Below are 21,550 nucleotides of genomic sequence, written 5' to 3' on the forward strand. Positions count from 1 at the left end.
GCACAGGGGAACTTTCTTTTTTTTTTTTTTTTTTTAATCTATTTATTTATTTGACAGAGAGAGAGAGATCACAAGTAGGCAGAGAGGCAGGAGGAGAGAGAGGAGGAAGCAGGCTCCCCGCCGAGCAAAGAGCCCGATGCGGGGCTTGATCCCAGGACCCTGAAACCATGACCTGAGCCGAAGGCAGAGGCTTTAACCCACTGAGCCACCCAGGCACCACAGGGGAACTTTATGAGTGGTAAAGCTACTCTGTATGATACTATAATGGTGAGCATATGATATCATGCATTTGTCAAAATCTATAGAACTTTATAGCACTAAGAGTGAACCTTAATGTAATGTATGCAAATTAAAAAAGATCACTTAGGAGGTTAGGGGATCCGAGATGGGATATAACCAAAACATCTATGATATTACCAATCTTGGTATGAACTACTTTATGGGAGGGGGTGAGGGGAAAGGAGCTAACCTAAATAACTCTGAAAATGACTCAAGTCTAAAAACTAAAACAAAAGGAATTATACATAAGCATTATACTCTAGTTGCTAAAGCTGCTCCCCATGAGGGCACGGGTTAACAATTCTGGGATTGTTATGTGTGACTACTGGAGTTGAAAATGAACAGCAAATGGTAAGATTTCATCCCTTTTGATGGCTGAATAATATTCCATTGTGTATATATCCCACATCTTCTTTATCCATTCATCTGTTGATGGACACCTCTTTCCATAGTTTAGCTATTGTGGATATTGCTGCTATAAACACTGGGGTGCAGGTGCCCCTTTGGATCACTACGTTTGTATCCTTTGGGTAAATACCTAGTAGTGCAATTGCTGGGTCATAGGGTAGCTTGACCTGGATGGAACAAAATAAGTTGGTCAGAGAAAGACAATTATCATATGGTTTCACTCATATGTGGAATTTAAGAAACAAAACTGATGATCATAGGGGAAAGGAGGGAAAAATAAAATAAGACAAAATCAGAGAGGGAGACAAGTCATAAGAAACTCTTAATCATGGGAACAAAACGAGGGGAGATGGGTGGGGGAAATGGGGTAACTGAGTGATGGGAATTAAGGAGAGCATGTGATGTAGTGAGCATTGGCTGTTATATGCAATTGATGAATAACTGAACTTTATATCTGAAACTAATGATACACTATATGTTAATTAATTGAATTAAAATAAAATAAAAGTTAAAAATAAAAAATAAAATGAAAAGCAGACTGTGGAAGCCAGGTTTCTCGCTGTTGGGATGGAGTTTATAGATAGGCAGGAGAAGGCCAACATCAACAGTGATGTCAGTTTCATATTATCATGTATTAGACAGATGGAATGTCATACAGATTATATATTGACATTCCTGATGTGATGTGATGACAATGACATTTTACGTCTGTGGCCTTCCTCCTCAAAATCCATAAACCTTTACTAATTATGAGAAAACTATCAGACAAATACAAATTGACAGACATTCTACAAAAAAAACCTGACCAATATACCTCAAAACTCTCAAGGTCACCAAAAACAAGGAAAGACTGAGGAACTGTCATAGCCATGAGGAACCTAAGGAGACACAACGACTAAATGTAATGTTGTATTCCCAATCAGAAATAGGACACTGGGGAAAAATCAGAAAATATGAGTAAAGTATGGGCTTTAGTTAATAGTAGTGTCTCAACACTGGTTCATGAATTCTGACAAATTAATAATGACCACTGGCTGTTAATTAATAATATTAATATTAATAAAATTAATATCATAAATTAATAAAAATTATCAAATTAATAATGTGAAAAGTAGGAGAAATTAGGTGTGGGGAGTAGGGGAACTCTTGCTATCTTTGTAATTTTTCCGTGCATCTAAAAGTATTTCAAAGTAAAAAAAATTTTTTTTAATCTACTTTAAAAGTGTCACTTACATTTTTTCTATCAATGTACGTAAAATCCAGTTGTTAATAACTATTTTTAAAAACTCACTTTAATTCTTTATCTGTTTGTTGTAGTTGTCTGGTTAACATTCCATGTTCCTTCTTCTTGGCTTTCACTATGTTTTCATGATGGGAAAGAGACTCCTTTGTGACACTCAAGTCCCTACTCACGTGCTCTAACTCAGTGTTCAGGAAATGAATTTTTTTCTCATTATGATATAGTTGGAAAAGCTGTAATTGTATCTTGTTCATTTTCAGTTCTTCAAGGAGACTCTGATAACGTTCTGCCTATAAAACAGTACAATTCAACAACCATTAAAAGGGAGTATATTTAAGGTGACTTTTCATATACTCAGCATTAGTACCAACCATCTCTAAGAAATCAAATTATTTATTATTTATCTATTATTTATTATTCACAAGTTATTAAATTTATGAAATAATTACTTACATCACTAAGAAATAGTATTGTTGTCAAAAGTAGCATTATTTGGAGAAGGTTTCTGGATACAGTTATATAATACATCAGTAAATGATTTTATTTTCATCCACTCAGTGGTAGGAACAAAGAAGTGGCACCTGCTAACCTGGGTCTTTGTCCCATTTCTGTCTTGACCTCAGAGTGTGGCAAGTCCATTAACACTTCTGACATCAGCTCCTAATATGTAAACTGAAGGAAGTTATAGGACTTGTAAGGTCCCTGGCAACTTTTTTTTTTTTTTTTAAAGACATTTGAGAAAGAGTGCATGTGCACACGCACATGCACACGAGCAAGGGAAGGGGCAGAGGGAGAGAAGCAGACGCCCTGCTGAATACAAGCCTGAGGAGGGGCTCAATCTCTCAACCCTGAGATCATGATAACTTCAAGGATTCCAGGTAAAATTCCTGCTATAAGATGTAATTTTTTCTGTTAACAGCAATACTAAAATTCTAAAATATATGTAAAATGGAAGAATTTCCTTAGCATTTGTACCGTTAATAAAGGAATGGGGCACCTGGGTGGCTCAGTGGGTTAAGCCTCTGCCTTCGGCTCAGGTCATGATATCAGGTTCCTGGGATGGAGCCCCGCATCGGGCTCTCTGCTCAGCGGGGAGCCTGCTTCCTTCTCTCTCTCTCTGCCTGCCTCTCTGCCTACTTGTGATCTCTGTCTGTCAAATAAATAAAATCTTTGAAAAAAAAAAAAAAAGGAATAAAGCGCTGCCTTGAAGGGAAATCTCCTAATCTATGATATATTCCGAGTAATATGTAAACAGCCATTTGCCACGACACTGTAATAAATAGTTAGGCAATTCATTGATTCTAACTGTCTAAAGTTTGAAGTTTTGCAACTCTACATTTCTATAAACTGTTTCAGTATATTATGGATATCAGAGTCTTTCACTGACACCATTCCTCTCCACTAACAAAACCAAGGACAAATACACATATATAAAAATATGAAGAAACAAGAAACATCACAATGAGAAACATATCTACCTTTCCTTTATTTCTTCAAATATTAATGACTGCCTACTATGGGCCTGGACCTTGTTGATGGGAATGTAGTAGTGAAGATGATGTTAATAGTCCCTGCAGGGCGCCTGGGTGGCTCAGTGGGTTAAGCCTCCACCTTTGGCTCAGGTCATGATCTCAGGGTCCTGGGATCAAGCCCTGCATCGGGCTCTCTGCTCAGCGGGGAGCCTGCTTCCTCCTCTCTCTCTGCCTACTTGTGATCTCTGTCTGTCATTAAATAAATAAATAAAATCTTTAAAAAAAAAATAGTCCCTGCTCATATCAACTTACAAGTTAGTTGTTCTAATGGTGGAGGGGGAATGAGAGCATAAACAAGCGAACATAATAAACAAGGTAATTTCCTACGGCAAGATATGTTACCAAAAAATAGGGTAATGTGATAGCACTAGGGAGAGGCGCCAGCTTAGATTGGCATGTGGATAGCAAATGCTTGCCTGAGAAAATATCTTTTTAATGACAACTTGAATGAGAGAGTATTGGCCCTGCAAACCATCAGGAGCAGAGTTGTTGGGCAGGGGAAACAGCAAAAGCTCAGAGCTAGAAGTGAGCACATTATGTTCAATAAACAGTGAACGTCAGTGTGGTGGGAGAGGAGAGGAAACTAAAGGGGTGGGTAAAGGGCCATATAACTACACTGGGAAGGGAGACTAGAGGGAAGCACTGCACTGACAGAGGTTTGGTTTTGTTTTGTTGTTTTTTTTTTAAAGATTTTCTTTATTTATTTGAGAGAGAGGGTGAGAGAAAGCATGAGAGGGGAGAAGGTCAGAGGGAGAAGCAGACTCCCCATGGAGCTGGGAGCCTGACATGGGACTTGATCCCAGGACCCCGGGATCATGACCTGAGCCGAAGGCAGTTGCTTAACCAACTGGGCCACCCAGGTGCCCGCTGATAGAGGTTTTATGCAAGAGAAAGACAGACTGATTTCCATTTGACAAAGATTATTCTAAGTGCAAATAATTATCAACCATAAATAAGACACTATACTAGGCATTGTGAAGGGCAACAAGAAATACCACAGAACAGTATCTGTGAAGTGTGTCTGTGGCCTCCTAGAGGTTCCCAGTACGCTTTGAGGGAGCTCCTGAGGTCAAAACTCTTTTCATAAGCCCTCATTTGCTTTTTTGATTGTGTTGACAGTTGTACTGATGGTGGGTAAACCTGCTAGGCCTTCACATAAATTTGGTTTGATGCAGAAGATAGGAGATTCTTCTATTAAGCCATGTATTAAGGAGATTATAAATATGTAAAACAATGCCACCCTTCTAATTAGTTTAAAAAATGAAGTTATTTTTCATAAAAATACATCATTTATGTTAATGTATGTTTACTACTGTTTTAACATCGACTATTAAAAAAATGTATATATTTTTAATTTAATTTTTTCAGTGTTCCAAGATTCATTGTTTATACACCACACCCAGTGCTCCATGCAATACATGCCCTCCTTAATACCCACCACCAGGCTCATCTAACCCCCCACCCCCTCCCCTCCAAAACCCTCAGTTTGTTAAAATATATTTTTAAAATTTCTCAGTTTCAGTTGCAAATATAATAAATATTGGTAGATATAACCCACATTAACACAAACTCTTTGGGGGCCTTATACATTTGTAAGAGTACAAGGGGACCAGATCCAAAAGTTGAAAGCTTCTGTCATATAAGATATAAACCCCCTAAGCTTATTTTTAGTCAGTAAAATCAGACATTTTTGTGGTTAAAGTTGTACTGCCTATTAAGGAAAAACAAACAAACAAACAAAAAACAGTAGAAACTACATCAAAAAGTTTATTTTTAATGAATAGTGGACTTTCTTTGTCTTACATTATTTTTAACATCTTGTTAGTAACCACAAGCCAATACCTAGCAATGCTAACAGAAAGTCTTTATGTCTGACACTTACTGGATCCACCATCACAACCTTACCTCTTCTTTCTCTAACTTTGCATGTTTGCGTTCTGCGGCTACATTTTTCTTCTTATTAAAATTAAACTGTGCATCCTCTTCAGCTTTCTGTAACTTTCTTTTCTTTTCCTCATATTCTCCTATAAGCTCTCCTGAAGTGCTGATTTCCTCAAAAAACTGGGTTCTTTCTTTGGGTTTTTTCATTGAAATCGACTCTACAGTTCCCTTTTAAAAACAGTAAAGCACATCAACATATAAAATATATGGCTGTATTTTCAAAATCATGAACAAAACAAACCAGTACAGCTCCTTACCTGAAACACTAGACAGTTCCGTGCTTTGACTATTATGCCTATCTTTTCCAACTCAGCTATGTACACAGAACGACTCACTGGATTATCATCAAAATGAAATTCTGAGCATCCCCCTAAAATAAAAGAAAAAAGCTATTATTGGAAGTATAGATACCAGACATGTAACAACCATTCAAGGTTTAGTAAAATTACTTCTCTTATTGAAATGGTCAGTTATGCAACAACATACGTGTTATTAATAAATACATTTAAACAGTCAACAAATATTGAATGACCACCATATGCCAAGGAGTATTCTACAGTAGTGGACAAAATGAATGAAAGTCTGGATCTCTAGGAGTTTAAACCTTTCAATGCGGACACACAAAAAAATGAGCTATGTAAGTATAACAATTACCACATGAGAAAATGTTAAGTGCTAAGGAGTAAGAGAGCTGGGAAGGGGACATGGAAGTCTCTGTGTATGGGGAACAGGCATTACGGTTTTGAATAGGATGTAACAGTCTGAATGTCTGTGCCCCCTCTAAATTCATATGTAGAAATTTTAACTCCCAAACGTGATGGTATTAGGAGGTGGGGCCTTTGGGAGGTGATTAAGTTGTGACTGTGGAGCCCTCGGGGACAGGATTAACGGGCTGACAAAAGAGATCCCACAGAGCTCCCTAGTTCCTTCCACCAATGTGAGAGCATAATGAGATGTCTGCAACCCAGAAGACAGCCCTTCATTGGGCCATACTGGCAACCTGATCTTGGACATCTTGCCTCCAGAACAGTGAGAAATACATTTTTATTCTTTATAAGCTATTTGTTACAAGGCCGCTGTAATCAAAACAGTATGGCACTGGCATAAAAACAGTCATAGAGGCCAATGGAACAGAACAGAGAGTCCAGAAATACTGCATGATCTCATGTACATGCAGAATCTAGAATAGTTAAACTCACAGAAACAGAGATATAGAATGGTGGATGCTAGTGACTGGTTGGGGGGGGAATGGGGGGGAAAAAGGGTTACTAAGTTTTAGTAATGCAAGATAGTAAGTTCTGGAGATCTAACATATAGCAATGTGACTACAGCTAACAATACTGTATTATATACTTCCAATTGTGATGAGGGTAGATCTTAGGTATTCTCACCAGAAACACACACACTCATGCACATACAAAGAAAACAGTAACCATGTAAGGTGATATATATGTAAATTAGCTTGATTGTGTTGTTCATTTCACAATGTATATAAAAACAGATGTATACCTTAAATATATGCAATTTTTTAAATTAGCATTTTTTTCTTTCTTTTTTTCTTTTAAGTAAGTTCTAGGCCCAATGTGGGGCTAGAACCACGATTCCAAGATCAAGAGTCACGTGCTTGGGGTGCCTGGGTGGCTTAGTGGGTTAAAGCCTCTGCATTCAGCTCAGGTCATGATCCCAGGATCCTGGGATCAAGCCCAGCATTGGGCTCTCTGCTCAGTGGGAAGCCTGCTTCCCTTCCTCTCTCTCTCTGCCTACCTCTCTGCCTACTTGTGATCTCTGTCTGTCAAATAAATATATAAAATCTTAAAAAAAAAAAAAAAAGAGTCACATGCTCTTCTGACTGGGCCAGCAGGAGACCCTAGATAGATATATGCAATTTTTACCTGTCAATTATACCTCAATAAAGATGGGAAAATATAAATTTATGATGATTTTTTAGATAAATAGAACGGGCTAGGTAATCTTTGCTGCAACAGAGATTTTTGAATAAAAACCCAAAGGAAGTGAGAAAACTCACCAATAAAGATATCTATGTGGTAATGTGGTGAAATACTTAAGTTACACACTAAGGTATAAGTATTTCCACAATTATCAGTGGCTGAATCTGGGGAAAGTTAATAAGACAGTATTTATACTAAAACATTAAGACCATGTTCTAGTGCACAAGAAGAAAACACCAAAAGCAAAAAGACCAAAACCAAGACATGCCTATTTTACAGAGACTTTGTAAACTCTTAGCCTATAGAAAAGATACACATAAGCAACTCTCAGTCTTGCTTACTCAGGAAACAAGGGTTTATTTATGAAATCCCTGTTTCCTGAATAAGTGACAAAAATACAAATTCAAATATTTCACTTGGGTTGCTATTTGGTGATAGAAAAACTTCCAATACAAACCAAAAATATACAGAATAATCAGTTTATCACAAAGAAAACCATAAACCACATATGTAGAGAAACTCCTTCATTTTAACCTAATAACCAGGTAGAAAAATGCTATTTGACATCAGAAAAATGTGAACAAATCCATCTAAAGAAGGCTCTTAGTGGAGAATCAAACAGGTTCTATTATTTGCTTCTGAGATTTGCCATCTAAGAGGAAGAACCCCCCCCAAATCTCTAGTTTACTATGCCAGTGGAATAACAAATCACACCCTTCAAAAAAAGAGAAGAAAACAGATGATCTGACTTAACTTTTGAAATATCAAATGACTCATAAGCAATTATCTACCAAAAAAGTACCTCGGATAATCCTTGTAAATGTTTTCTCTTCTCCACTTTCCTCCACATACACAATTTTCACACTTGCAGAAGAGGAGACAGGTCTTCCAATATGTGCTCCGTGAATGAGTTCTTGAATATTTTTCACTCTTAAATTAGCTGTTTTCTCTCCCATTACGAAACTAAGTGCATCCATTACATTAGATTTTCCTGGTAAAGAGAGAGGAAAAAGTTATTCCTTCTTATTAATAAAAAATCTTGCCCAGAGTCAAATAAACCAGGCCACCCTTGGAAAAGAAATAGAGCCAATACACATCTCAGTAATACTGTCTCGTCTATATTTAGGATGTGACTGAACAATTTTATGTAGATCACTGGTTTCTTCTATGCAGCTATGGTAGAGCATTAAGTGGCCTAAATTTAAGGATCTAAATAAGGGGATCTAAACCTCAACTCTCTTCCATTATTAAATACTATACTATGGCAAATCATCTCTAAATTTTAAAGATTTTTTAAAATTTGACAGAGAGAGAGAGAGAGATTACAAGTAGGCAAAGAGGCAGGCAGAGAGAGAGAGGGAAGCAGGCTCCCTGCTGAGCAGAGAGCCCGATGTGGGGCTCAATCCCAGGACCCTGAGATTATGACCTGAGCTGAAGGCAGAGGCTTAATCCACTGAGCCACCCAGGTGCCTCTCATCTCTGAATTTTAGTTATTCCATTTTATGACTACTAATGATCACATACTTTTAAAAATGGCTAACTATATAAAGATATTCCCATGGACAAGAAAAAGTCCTAAATACTTAGCTAAAGTATTACATTAGCTTAAATACTTATGATTGGTAGGAGCTGGTGATACAGCAGCCTGAGCCTACTTTTTATTTTAATTTTTATTTATTTATTTGAGAGAGAGAGCATGCACAGTGAGGGAGGGAATGTGGGGGAAGATAGAGGGAGCGCCTGTACCCTTCTGAATTAGTGTTTTTGTATTCTTTGGGTAAATACCCAGTAGTCTGATTACTGGGTCACAGGCTAGTTCTATTTTTACTTTTTTTTTTTAAGATTTTTTTTTTTTTTAATTTGACAGAGATCACAAGTAGGCAGAGAGGCAGGGGGGGGGGGGGGAAGGGGGGAAGCAGGCTCCCCACTGAGCAGACAGCCGGATGCGGGGCTCAATCCCAGGACCCTGGGATCATGACTTGAGCCAAAGGCAGAGGCTTTAACCCACTGAGCCACCCAGGTGCCCCTCTATTTTTAACTTTTTGAGGAACCTCCATACTGTTTTCCACAGTGGCTGTACCAGTTTGCATTCCCACAAACAGTGCTCGAGGATTCCTTTTTCTCCACATCCTCACCAACAGTTATCTCTTGTGTTTTTGATCTCAGCCATTGAGGCATGTGTGAGGTGATAGCTCATCATAGTTTGATTTGCATTTCCCTGATGATGAGTGATGAGGAGCAACTTTTCATGTGTCTGTTGGCCATCTGTGTGTCTTCTTTGGAGAAATATCTGTTCATGTTGTCTGTCCATTTTTTAGCTGGATTATTGTTTTTTGGGTGTTGAGCTTATATAACTTCTTTATATATTTTGGATACTAACCCTTTTCTAAACCCATTCATCTTTCAAGCCAGCAATTCCACTTCTAGAAATCTATCCCCCTCATACATGGGTACAACTATACAATGGAAAATACACAGCTATGCAATTCATTATAGGTTTGTTCTAAGAGAAAAAGATCAGAAATAACTCAAGTGTCTGGAAATTAAAGGAATACCGGAAATAACCGTATAACAGCCACACAAGGAGAATTACAGCAGAAAGAGAAAAGGATGTAGTCAATGAAAAAAAAAAGTTTATAACAGCATGTATAGTAAAAAACTAAATACAAACTTTGGCATAAAGAGAACTAAGGGGTTAGAAATAGCAATACAAATCTATTTACTTGCATTTGCAAAAAGGGATACTGAAAGATAATCAAGAAATGGTCATTTATAAAGTGGAGAGCAGGACACAGAAACTGAGTTGGACACATGTTAGCCTCTCCTGGTCCATTTCCTCCCTGTTTTTTTGCCCTGTATCAATAGGCTCTCATGCCTCTTGGCTTCTAGCTGGATTTGGTCAATGGGGAGCTCTGGCAGGAGGGAAGGGAAAAAATGGGGTCAGGGTATTTATTCCCCTACTTCTCTGTGAAGTGGCTTCCGACTAGCTGTGTCCTTTGACAGGTTCCAGCACTTAAATTTCCTTCTCTCTGCCTTGGGTGGCAACAGATCTGTCGTGCTAACCCTGTAATTCCTCTAGTCCTTGGAATTCCTTTACAGCCTCCCACACCTTTGTAATTAGTCCCTTTGTAAATAAACCTTCAATAAATTGTCCTCATTTGAATGTGCCACCTGTCTCCAGTTGGGACCCTGACTGATAGAGGGTAAAGGGCAGAAGCAAGATTTCTCAGCGTATCCCTTTCTATAGTTTTGACCTTTGGAATACATATATTTATTACCCATTTTTAAAAAACCTAAAATTTTAAAATTCTATAAATGACAACAATCAGAAACAAGTAAACCTGACTGAATATTAAATATAGTCATATTCAGAAATATTTTATTTCAAGGGACTTCAGATTACAAAATTCTGAATGTACATTCTTCATGGGATGTGTTTTAAGGTACTTTAAGAAGTACAAAAGAACTCTAAATTTCCTTTATTTTCTTCATTGTTTGAAATCTTACTGATATTGATAATTTTAAGATTGTTTTCTTTGTATCATACATTAAAGCAAAAACATAATTATATGAGTGATGTTAGGAACTAAGATTTTCAGGGTAATAAAAAATATTTGCAATGACAAGAATCAGGAAACAGTGAAAACACAGTTATATTAAAACTGAATGCAGGGGTGCCTGGTTCAGTTGGTTAAGGGACCAACTCTTGATTTTGGCTCAGGTCATGCTCTCGGGGTTGTGAGATCAAGCCCTGCATGGGGCTCTATGCTCAGTGGGGAGTCTGCTTGAGACTCTCCCTCCCTCTCCCTCTGCCCCTATCCCTGCTCTGTCTCTCAAATAAGTAAGAAAATAAATCTTTAAAAAATACCAAATGGAGAATATCAACATGAATTCAATTTTTGTTTTTTATTTTATTAGGATTTATTTATTTATTTTAGAGAGACTACAAGTAGGAGGGGAGAGGGAGAGGGGAATCTCAAGCTGACTCCTCATTGAGTACATAGCCCGACTAGAGGCTTTTTTTTTTTTTTCAAGATTTTATTTATTTATTTGAGAGTGAGAGGAAGCAGGAGAGAGAGCACAAGCAGGGGAAGTGGCAGAGGGAGAGGAAGGGAGAAGCAGGCTCCCCGCTGAGCAGGGAGCCCAATGTGGGACTCGGTCCCAGGATGCTGGGATCGTGACCTGAGTTGAAGGCAGATGCTTAATGACTGAGCCACCCAGGCGCCCCCCGACTAGAGGCTTGATCACACGATGCTGAGTTCATGACCTGGGCAAGAAACCAAGAGTTGGTGGCTTAACAGACTGTGCCACCCAGGTGCCCCATGAATTTGATTTTTAAAAATTACTGTAACATGGAAAGATGCTCAAACATAATAGTCTCTAGGGAAAGGTGTATTGAAACCACAATGAGATAAAATTCACATTAACTAGGATGTCTAAAAGAGAGAAGACAATAACAAGTGTTGAAGATGTGGAGAAATCCGAACATTCATTGCCAATAGGAATGTCAAAATAGAGCGCTTCCTTCAGAAAACAGTCTGGCGGGGCACCTGGGTGGCTCAGTGGGTTAAGCCTCTGCCTTCAGCTCAGGTCATGATCCTGGGGTCCTGGGATTGAGCCCCGCATCGGGCTCTCTGCTCAGCATGGGAGCCTGCTTCCCTTCCTCTCTCTCTGCCTGCCTCTCTGCCTACTTGTGATCTCTCTCTGTCAAATAAAAAAAAAAAAAAAAAAAGAAAACAGTCTGGCAGTTCCTCGAATGTAAGACACAGTTACCATAAGACCCAGCAACTCCACTCCTAGGGATACATCCAAGAGATATGAAAACATGTCACACAAAGACTTGTACACAAATGTTGAGAGCAGCATTATTCAAAACAACCATAAAATGGCAACAACCCAAAAGTCCTTCCACCAGTGAATAAATACAATGTGGTGTACCTTGTAATGAAATATTACTCAGCAATAAATAGGAGTTAAGGACTAATACATACTATAACACAGAGGAACCTCTTAGGTTAAGTGAAAGAAGCCAGACACAAAAGGCCCCATATTACATGGTTCCATTTACATAAAGTGTCCAGAATAGGAAAATCCATAGAGACAGAAAGTAGATTAGTGGTTGCCAGGGGATAGACAGAAAGGAGATAATGGAGAGGGATGCTAATGGGTACAAGGTTTCTTTTTGGGGTGATGAAAATGTTTTAGAATTAGCGATGACAGTTATACAACCCTGTGAATACAGTGAACATCACTGAATTGTTCACTTAAAGAGGACAAACTTGATAGTATGTAAATTATATCTCAATAAAGCTTCTATAAACAAAAGAACAAGTCTGAACAAGTGCTTCATGTATTTCCTAGCTCCAGCCACTGAAATGGCCTAGACCCACTATTACCCAAACGCACTGATCAAATGCACTGAGTATCTCTTGTTCTCAGATCGTGGTCTTTAGTAACTTTCTTTCAAAAAGAAACCAGAAATAATTGGAGCACTGGCTATTTCCAAGTCTGAGGCTGGGAAAATTGAAGAATAGCCTGGGAACTGGAATGTCAGTTCCAGTTATGTCAGAAAGTAAGGAAGATTTCAAATATTAATGAGGTCATGACCAAAGGACACAGGAGGAAGCTTGAAAGAGTTCCTACTGACTAAAGATGTAATAGGGTGAGCATCAAAAACAATAATGGTTTATGGGGTACCTGGGTGGCTCAGTCAGTTGGGCATCTGCCTTCGGCTCAGGTCATGATCCCAGGATCCTGGTATCAAGCACCGTGTAGGGCTCTCCGCTCAGTGGGGAGTCGGCTTCTCCTTCTCCCTCTGCTCCTCTAGCCTACTTATGCTATCTCTCTCTCTCTCTCTCCCTCAAATAAATAAATGAAATCTTAAAATAAAAAACAAGTAATGGTTTTGGTGGGTTAAAACACACTATATCAATGAAAATTTATGAGTCCATAACGATAGTAACAAAAAAAGAGATAAACTCATTTTCACCATTTATACTATTAACTTTCATTTATGAAAATACTAATTAAAAAGGACAAGCATTTGGAATGCCTGTGTGGCTCAGTTGATTAAGCAACTGCCTTCAGCTCGGGTCCTGGGATGGAACCCCAGGTTAGTCTCCCTGTGCCCCTCCCCCTGACAACTGCCCTCTTTGGCTTGCTCTCTCTCAAATTAATAAATAAAATCTTTAAAAAAAAATAAGATAAGCATGTATTATGTTTTTCCAATGTGAATTGTATTTTAGGTTTCTAATAATCCCAGTCAATGAAAAAAAAACTTTTCTTAAAACAGGGGACTACCACTCAGTGAATGTAGAAAAAGCATGACATATTATAAACTCAATTTTGCAAACCTTAATGAAATGCCAATTCAGTCAGGATTATTAAATGGCATTAAAAATATTTGGGTAGCAAATCCAGTAATTTCGACATTGGCTGCAACAATATTTTACTGGGTTCCCTGAAGCAAGGGAAATGAGAGCAAAAATAAACCACTGGGACTACATCAAAATAAAAAGTTTCTGCATGGCAAAGAAAATAATCAACAAAACTAAAAGACAACTTGCCAAATAGAAGATATTTATAAATGACATATGCAACAAAGGATTAGTATCTAAAATACATAATGAAGTTATACAATTCAACACCCCAAAACCAAATAATCCAACTAAAAAATGGGCAGACAACATGAACAGATATTTCTCCAAAGAAGACACACAGATGGCCAACAGACACATGAAAAGATGTTCCACATCACTCATCATTGGGGAAATGCAAATCAAACTATAATGAGCTATCACCTCACACATGCCACAATGGCTAAGATCAAAAACATAAGAAATAACAGTGTTGGTGAGGAGAAAGTGTTGGGTGGAGAAAAAGGAACCCTCAAGCACTGTTTGTGGGAATGCAAACTGGTACAGCCACTGTGGAAAACAGTATGGAGTCTCCTCAAAAAGTTAAAAATAGAACCATCCTGTGATGCAGTAATCAGACTACTGGGTATTCACCCAAAGAATACAAAAACACTAATTCAAAAGGATACAGGCACCCCAATGTTTATAGTAATGTTATTTATAATAGCCAAGATATGGAAGCAGCCTGAGTGTCCATGAACTGATGAACTGATAAAAAAGATGGGGTATGTATATACAGTGGGGTATTAGTCATAAAAAAAGAATGCAATCCTGCCATTTGCAACATGGGTGGAACTAGAGAGTATAATGCTAAGCAAAATCAGTCAGTCAGAGAAAGACAAATACCATGATTTCACTCATGTGCAATTTAAGAAACAAAACAAAGGGGAAAAAGAGGCAAACCAAGAAACAGTTCAAAAAGTGAAAAAGAAAAAGAAACAGATTCTTAAGTATAGAGAACAAATTAATGGTTACCAGAGGGAAGATGCGGGGGCGGAGGGGGAGGAAATAGGTGATGGGGATTAAAGAGTACATGTAACATGATGAACACTGAGTAATATATAATAGAATTGTTGAATCTGTAAGGGCCTACTTAATCAGAGGGAGCCATTTTGTTGTTCATGCAGTAAACTTAGATTGACCCTGCCCCTCCCAGAGGAACTTACTTGCAAAGCCCAGATACAATGGCGGGTCAGGCCAGGTAGAGACAGCCAATCAGTGGGGCGTGCATACTGTCTCCCTAGCTATCAGTCCCAGGTAGCAAAGCCCAGATACAAGGGCGGGTCAGGCCAGGTAGAGACATCCAATCAGTGGGGCACGCATATATTTACTAGGGTGAATTGTAATTCAATTGGCCGCTCGTGTGTAACCTAACATGACTGTGCAGTTTTCTCTGTGTATTGCAATCTCATTGGCCACCTGTGTATAGCCTGGCTAAACTACCTCCATAAAAGTTAGTCTGTGAGGCTGGGAGGGGTCGCCTCTTTGCAAGAGACGGCCCTGACTGGTCAGTTTGATTCTCGATACTTGGCGTGAAATAAAGCTTTGCTTGACCTTTGCTTTATATCAGTCTTGCTCCTTTGATTACGGACCCTAATAGAATCGATATACTGTACACATGAAACTAATATAACACTGTGTTAATTATACTGGAATTACAATTAAAAACTTAATATTAAAAAAAAATTTGGGTAATTGGTAGATACGGAACATTTTTCTAATGTCAAATTAACACTAGTAACACTAGAACACTAACTAGTTAGAAGGGAAAAACTAATTGTACAATAGAGTAATCACTGTCACTACCCTAATCCAGGGGTCAATTTTAGCACTGGTGGTAAAACAAATAGGTATTGTGAGGTAATACAACGTGAAGTACACAATATCACCACCTATGATGGAGTCTAACCAAAAATGTTTCATTTGAGCCTATCAATCTTTTAGGTATTGAATTTTCTTCAAGTGCCTTTTCTTCATCTATCAAGAAATAAAATGGATCTTCTTTCTTGTGGGAACAGATGAAGATTATTGAGGTAACAATGTGGCACATGGATTAAAGTAGGGTAAGACTAAAGTTTGGGAGCTCAGCTAAAGGATTACTATATTAATCCAAGGAAGAAATGATAAGAGCCTGAAACAGTGATAGAAGTAGGAAGAGGTAAGAGGACAAGATTATTAAGGTGGTAGAATTGGCCCAGACTGGTAATGTTCTGGGTGTGACAGGGAGAACTTACAAGGATAAAAAAGAATTCATTTAGGTGGTAGCCATATGGAACTTGGAACTCTGGGAGAAAAGCATTCTAAAGTCCAAGGAACAGCAAATGCTAAGACCCTGAAATGGAAATAAGATTGGTCTATGTAAGGAAGGGGGAAAAGAAAAGCACTTCTGACTGGAGCACAGTAAATATGGGGGAAGAGACTATTAGAGAAGAGAAATACACAGGAGCCAGATCATAAAGGCTTTGCAGATCATGGTAAGAAATACTGGATTTTATTATTTTTTTAAAAGATTTTATTTATTTATTTGACAGAGAGAGATATCACAAGTAGGCAGAGAGAGAGGGGGAAGCAGGCTCCCCGCTGAGCAGAGACCCCCCCCCCCCAATGCAGGGCTCCATCCCAGGACCCTGAGATCATGACCCAAGCTGAAGGCAGAGGCTTAACCCACCGAGCCACTCAGGCACCCAAGAAATACTGGATTTTATTCCAAGTGTGGGGGAAAGCCATTGGAGAGTTTTAAGTTGGGCAGTGCTTGAATTTATAGATTTCCTTTTTTACCCTGTTTTTTTAAACCGCTCACTCTGCTGTGAGAATGAATTGCAGAGACACAAGAAAGAAAGCAGAGGGACATGTTAAGAAGTTACAGAAATAGTCCAAATGAGAGTTCTAGCAGCTTTGGCTGAGTAACAGCAGTGAAATGTGGCAAGAAACAACTGGATTTAGGATGCAGTTCAGAGATGGAGTTACTAGGATTTATAGAAGATTAGACAAGGGAAGTGGGGTGTAGAAGGAGGAATAAAGTATTACTCTGGCTATCTGGTCTGAGTGAGTAAATGGTGCCCCTTACTGAGAAGGTAAGACCTCAGAAGGAACAAGTTTGTCTGCAGGAAGTAGGGGAGAGGAAATTTGCTATACTTTCTCATTATAGTATTTTTTAAAGATTTTGTTTTTAAGTAATCTCTATGCTCAATGTGGGACTTGAACTCAACTGAGCCAGCCAGGCACACCTGATTATGGTATTTCACATGTCTACTAGAAATAGTTAAAAAAAAAAAAAAAAGGCTGAATATTATAGCCTAGGCATATAATTTTGAAAGTCAGCAGCATAAGGATGGTGTTTGAAGCTATGGAACTGGGCAAAGAAAATAAGGTATACACAGACAGAGGATGTATTTCCAGGGCGCGGGAGGACTCCAGTGCTTAAGAAACCTAGGGGAGAAGCTGCCAATAACTGAGGGCTTGCCAGTGACACAGGAGAAAACCTACTTGGTATACAAAGTCAGAAGAGCAGAGGCTCAAGGGAGAGAGGAAATGTGACCTGCCGTGCCACCAAGACAGCAAGACCTTCCCTTGACCAACTTCTTTAAAAACAACCCCAGCATTTCTGATTCCCATCCTGTTTCTATTTTTCTACTTAATACTGGACATTAACATTCTATACCCTTCTCATATTTTGTTGTCTATCTCTCTGCACTTGAATTTAAGTTCTACATGGGAAGGGATTTTTATCTGTTCACTGATGAGAACAGTGTATGGGACTTAGTAGGCATGCCATTATTTTACACGAATGAAACAACACTGATAAGTCAAACAGGATGAGGAAGGAGACTGGCTACTGACTCTTACAAGATGTAGTCAACAGTGACCTAGATAAGTGTCATTTCAGTGGAGCTTGGGACTGAAAACTGAATCAAGAGCACCGAGGATGGTTCAGAGAGTTTCCCTGTACTGAAAAAATGGGGCAACAGCCTAAAGAGACAGTGAAGTTCAAGGGCTTTCCCCCAAACATTTCATTATAAAACTTCCAAACACACAAGAAAGTTGAAAGAATTTCACTGTAAACATCCATATGTTTACCACTAAATTCTACAATTAACATTGTACTGTATTTTCTTTTCATATAGCTAGCTATCCTCTATGTCATGAGAGTGTTAATAAGGCATGTATCATTGCCAATGAAAATTATCCAATAAGGGAGGAAGATACAGTCCAAAAGAGAAGGAAAATCATAGAAGCAAAGAAGTGAGGAAGGGGCAGGGTATAAATCACAAGTGGAGAGGATAGCCTTAGGCTCAGGCACACTTGTGGAACTTCCCTGCTCAACAGTCCCTGCTCCAAAGTCTACTATTTTTTCCATAAAGCTAAATACATCATTCTGGCCAGGACTTACCCAGTAGGATTCCAACACTACACACCATTGCTCCTCTACACGTGTACTACATTCTTGACAATTTGGGCTATAACTGTCCCAGAATAGACTCACAAATCCCTAGAAAAGTACTCTTTATTCTTTGGGCAAGCTCAAATGCTAATTCCTCTAGAATATTTTTCCTTATCTTTATCTCTTTCTGTCCATACCTCCCTATATCAGATCTAGTATTTTCCTTGCTTAAAGTTCCATAAACAGTGTTCTCAGGCCTTCTATTTCAACAAGTGTGTCATTTTCTTATACTCCCAATGTCTTGGGAGCAAAAGCTGTCTCATTGTATATACCTTTCTTCTGCTTCTAATACTATATATACACAAAAACAATTTGTTAAATTTAAGTGGAAAAACATCAAGGTTAGGATTAAAGATGAAATTTTTCCACTACCCACAAAAAACCCCAACATTAGATTTACTAAAAACAAGTGAGAACATATCAAATTTTAACAGGTGCTAGCAATAGGAAATTACTACAAAAAGAATGACCACAACTAGCTAAATTAAAGTTTAAGAGACAAACGGGTATAACAGAAAATTATCGATTGGTTTAATAAAATCTACCTAAATGTGCCAGTAATTCTGTAAGATTTTTAAAAAGATGATTTATTGACAAATATTCAAATGAATATATTAAGTTAGTCCTGGATTAGCATTACACTGAGTTTTGGCCATTGTATGGGAGAATGTGAAGAGCCCATGCAAAATTCAGCAATAAGTAAACCAGAAATTTTTGTGGGGAGATATTAAAGGTAATGTTGAAATAATCCATGACTGGCTTTATATGGTTCTAAGCAAAGTTTCCGGGTTACCAGTGAGACTCAGGAGGGGAATGGAGCTTCCAGGGCATGTGGGATAAGAAGAAGTTGTAAAGGCATTTTCACGATAACCTTAAGATATATTGTTAATAACGATATGTACTGTTGAATTAAGAAAAGAAATAAGATTGAAACTTACGTTTGGCACTAGTTTAAAGAAGTTCAAAACACCACTTTGTCTGGATCTTAAACAGCAGTGGGCAAATAATTTAGGCTGACTGCAGTATAAGACTTTACTCAAATATCATTCAAGATATCACACTGTTGGAAGAACAAAATATAACGGAGCAACCCTTCACATAACCACCAGTTCAAAGGTGAGAATCTACTGATGGTGGGGCCTACTAACCTGAGAAATGAGTGGAGATTATTATAAATACTCCTGTATTCTTACCTTTATCTTTTCAAAGTCTTTTTGATAACAGAATCAAGGAAATCTGGCCCGAGAGAGCCACAAAGATGTGAGTTAGGAAAAATCTCACAGTAACTCTCATTTTAGGCCCTCTGCCTGCTGGGGCCATTACGTCTGTGGATTCTCACCGCAGCGCAGTAGGGAGCCTGGCCTGAACTCAAGCGCAGGCTCTGAATTCCTGGGTGACTGTGGAGATTCGTCTGGACCCTCTGAGGTTCAGTTTCCTAAACTGTGATATGGGCTAATAGTCACTATAAGCACTGAGACGGGGTGCCAGGAGCTTGGTAAAAGCTCCACGAATGCTGTTACTATTACAATATTCCTATGTAGGCGTTTCCTTGAATCCATACAGTTGTTCAGGCTCATTAAAACCAATGATTTCCTTTAGCTCTCTCTCACTTAGTCTTTGGACGAGAAAAGGAAGGGGATGGAGACGAGAGGTGCGTCAGGCAAGACGGAGTCACTCCTGGCAAGTGGGGCCTGTGTCAAGCAATGAAGTTGCCGGTAAGGGCATCGCCGCAGAGACCAGATGTCACCTAGACCTGCCCCAGCTCATGACACACTCAGAACCCATGGCAAGCAGAAACAGGAGGTCTGCAAAGGCCCAAGACTGATGAAATCCCTTTACGAAGAGGGACTCCTAAGACACCAGCCCCTCTGTGCCTGACCGCTTCAAAGAGGCAGTGGGGAAGGCTCTGCCGGGCTGATCTTCCAAAGGAACAGAGATCCCTCGCTGCCCGCACACCGTGAGCCGGAAGCGCCCGGCGCTGACCCTGACTGGGGCCTTATCTCAACTGGGGACTCGCAGAATGGCTTCAGGACGGGCAGGGTCACTTCCAGCCTCCTGCTCGATCGTGTTCTTTGTGGCTCGCGCTTTGCCTGGTGCCGCGTAAGCAGCCAGGGAAACAAGCGGTCTCATGGCACTGAGTTCGGAATCGTGGGCCTGCTTTATAAGGACAACCGCGCCCCTGACGAGAGGGGACTAGGGCTCGGCGCGGGAGGAGAAACCGGCAAAGCCCGGGAGCCAGGGCAAAGGAGAGGAGGGTCCTGGGCAGACCTGGGGCTGGGTGTGGAGGAGGGTCAGGCCCAGCCGCACAGGGCAAGGGTGGGCACCTGGCAGGGGAGGGCTGAGTACGGAGGTTGGAGGGCGAGGGCCAGGGTCCAGGTGCCAGACGGCCGGGGGCCGGGCAGAAGGCATAGCTGGGCACCTGGCGGCGAAGGGCCGGGCAGCTGAAGGTGAGGGGCGGGGGGCAGAGGGTGAGGGCAGGCACCTGGGACGAACACCGGGCGCTGGAGGGCGAGGGTCGGGGTCTCGGTCTGGGCCCCGGAGGGCTGGCGCGGGGGTGGGGGGGGTCGAGGGTCAGTGGGCAAAGGTGGGCTTCTGGGAACTGGGCAGAGAGTGAGGGCAGGCACCTGCGGGCGAGGGAGGGCCGAGTGGCCGAGGCTGAGGGTCGGGTGGGGGAGGACTGGGGACGGGGGCGGGAGGTGGCGGCCGAGCGTCGGGCTCTGGGCGGCGGCGGCCGAGGACGCACAGCTGGCGGCAGAGGCTGGAGTCGGGGCTAGAGGGGGAGGGTCGGGTTCCGGGGTACGGGCTGCGGAGGGCCGGGGGCTGGAGAGAGGAGGTTGGGTCCAAGCGGCGGAGAGAGTAGGGGTCTGTGGTCCAGGCGAGAGTGGGCCCGGGGGCGGAGGGCCGAGGCGGGGCCCAGGCGGCGAGGGCAGAGGGTCAAGGTCAGGGTCCCGAGGAGGGGGAGGGTCTCGGTCCGGCGGCGGAGGGCGGGTGGGGGTGAAGGGGTGAGGCTGGCCGAGGCCCGTGGGCAGCAACGGCCTGAGTCCCACACGCGAGGTCACCCTCACGTCCCCTTGGGCAAAATGGGGCCTGGACGGGCGGGGTGGGCAGACGCGTTCAGGGTCCCAGTTACCGGAGCCGTTGGGGCCGACGATGCAGGTGAACCTCCTGAAAGGGCCGATGACCTGGCGGCCCCGCCACGACTTAAAGTTCTCCACGAGCAGCACCTCCAGGTGGCCCATGGCTGCGCCCTCCGCGCCTCAAGCGGCTTCTCCACACGCCGCGGGCAGGAAAAGCGCGGGAAGGGCTTCGCGGAGTCTCGCGAGAGGAGGGCGGGAACCCAGCGG

General features: G+C 40.9%; 1 protein-coding gene across 4 annotated transcripts in view; it reads right to left on the minus strand.

Annotated features, from left to right (window-relative positions):
• Positions 1-21,519, minus strand: part of SMC1B (structural maintenance of chromosomes 1B) — a 72,410-nt gene extending 50,891 nt beyond the window's left edge. For all 4 annotated transcript variants that reach the window (XR_007129317.1, XM_047740395.1, XM_047740396.1 and 1 more), the window contains exons 1-5: positions 21,337-21,519; positions 8,152-8,340; positions 5,658-5,770; positions 5,365-5,568; positions 1,979-2,217 (exon numbers count right to left, since the gene is read on the minus strand). Coding sequence is in view for 3 of the 4 variants with exons in the window: in XM_047740395.1 (XP_047596351.1) it covers positions 1,979-2,217; positions 5,365-5,568; positions 5,658-5,770; positions 8,152-8,340; positions 21,337-21,445 (854 nt within the window). In the remaining variant the exon portion in view is untranslated. The remainder of the gene's footprint in view (positions 1-1,978; positions 2,218-5,364; positions 5,569-5,657; positions 5,771-8,151; positions 8,341-21,336) is intronic.
• Between the last annotated feature and the right edge of the window lie 31 nt (positions 21,520-21,550).

This window comes from Lutra lutra, chromosome 8 (assembly GCF_902655055.1).
Source record: "Lutra lutra chromosome 8, mLutLut1.2, whole genome shotgun sequence".
Classification (NCBI taxonomy): domain Eukaryota; kingdom Metazoa; phylum Chordata; class Mammalia; order Carnivora; family Mustelidae; genus Lutra; species Lutra lutra.